Source organism: Etheostoma spectabile, chromosome 12 (assembly GCF_008692095.1).
Source record: "Etheostoma spectabile isolate EspeVRDwgs_2016 chromosome 12, UIUC_Espe_1.0, whole genome shotgun sequence".
Lineage (NCBI taxonomy): Eukaryota > Metazoa > Chordata > Actinopteri > Perciformes > Percidae > Etheostoma > Etheostoma spectabile.
The window spans coordinates 25,753,636-25,755,018 of record NC_045744.1 but is presented as its reverse complement, the minus strand read 5'-3'; the positions used below and the strand labels follow the sequence as shown (position 1 = coordinate 25,755,018).

At 44.5% G+C, this 1,383-nt stretch overlaps 1 protein-coding gene across 5 annotated transcripts in view; it reads left to right on the top strand.

Moving 5' to 3' along the window:
• Nucleotides 1-1,383, top strand: part of LOC116698920 (homer protein homolog 3) — a gene marked incomplete at its 5' end in the record, with an annotated part of 20,985 nt that extends 19,602 nt beyond the window's left edge. For all 5 annotated transcript variants that reach the window (XM_032531165.1, XM_032531162.1, XM_032531161.1 and 2 more), the window contains 2 exon segments: nt 525-605; nt 705-1,383. In XM_032531165.1, the coding sequence (XP_032387056.1) occupies nt 525-605; nt 705-890 (267 nt within the window). In that variant the 3' untranslated portion in view covers nt 891-1,383.

Sequence of the window (1,383 nt, the reverse complement as noted above, 5' to 3'; positions counted from 1 at the left end):
CGTAGTCACCCCCCCCCCCTCCCCCCCAAGGCCCATTCAGAGTCAGGAAACACCTTGCTATTGGTCTATTAATAAACGCTGTTGTTGAATACCTGATTCTGATTGGTCAGTTACGGCATTCTACCGTCAGATACTTCTAAAGAACAGCCTGCTGCTATGGACACAGTTCTGATCAAAGACTCTGGAGGACCATTTTTTAATCAAAACATTATTTCTAGGTCAATATTTAGTCAAATTGTTGATTTCTGAGGCGCCCTGGTAGCTCTCCTGATGGAGCGTGCACCTCTAATGTACAGAGGCTCAGTCCTTACTTCAGTGGCCCAAGGTTCAAACCCCCCCCGTCACTCCCCTTTCATGTCTTCAGTTGTCCTCTCAAATAAAAGCCTAAAATGGCCCAAAAAATCATTTATTTATTTATGATCTCAATAATAAGTAGCCGTGCAATAAACGGGTAATGTTCATCGCAGGTGTTGATGAAAGATTCAGCTACTCCAAATCAAGCGTGCATTTTAAATCTTTTCCAGGAAATCCATATTTTGCAAAGCAAGAAAGTAGAGTACCACGAGATGGAACACGACAGGGATGAGGCCATTCACAGATTACGGGTAGGAGTGAGATCATTGCGACGACGTGGTCCGCTTTCACAAATTGTGTGGTGAAATAATCAGTAGTAGAACTGACAGCAGCCTTCTCTTTTTCACTAGGAGACAGAGATGCGTAATGCAGAGTTGGAACGTCGCATCCAGAACACGGAGCAGAACCTGAACAACTCTCTGGAGGATCGGGATCGCATGGACTCTGAAGTCCAGAGGGCCATCGAAATTCTGGACATCAAGATCTTTGACCTCAATGATCTTCGCCAGAGCCTGGTTAAACTCATCGACAAATAATCCAGCCCAAGAAAAGAGAGATGGAACAGATGACGGGGTTAACTTTGTCGTGGCCAGTGCAGCGGGGCGGGAAGAAGAAATCAAGATGGAGCTGGACCGGTCCTCGTCAAGCACAAAAAGCATCTTCTCAGCTGCAGGGAGGGGGCTCTGTGTCAGTGTTGCAGCAGCGGCTGTGCTCTGCAGCCCACTGCAGGTGTTGGCCTAAGCAACAGCACATACATTGTTTTGCTTGTCAAGTCTAATGTAACGCTTCATGTTGCTTTCAAGGGGTAACACTTAATGCAATAAAACCAACTTTAAGGTAAGTATTTAACACGGCTAGACATTTCATATTGAGAATCGGTGCTTGTAGTTTTTCATAAGTAGGACTTTTTGTATATCAAATGGCAATGCAGTGTCAGTATGAATGATAAGAGGCCTTTGTTTTTCGCCTTTTCAACTGATGTTTAAACATCTTTACAACGAAATGAGACCATGAAGTGAACGCAAATAA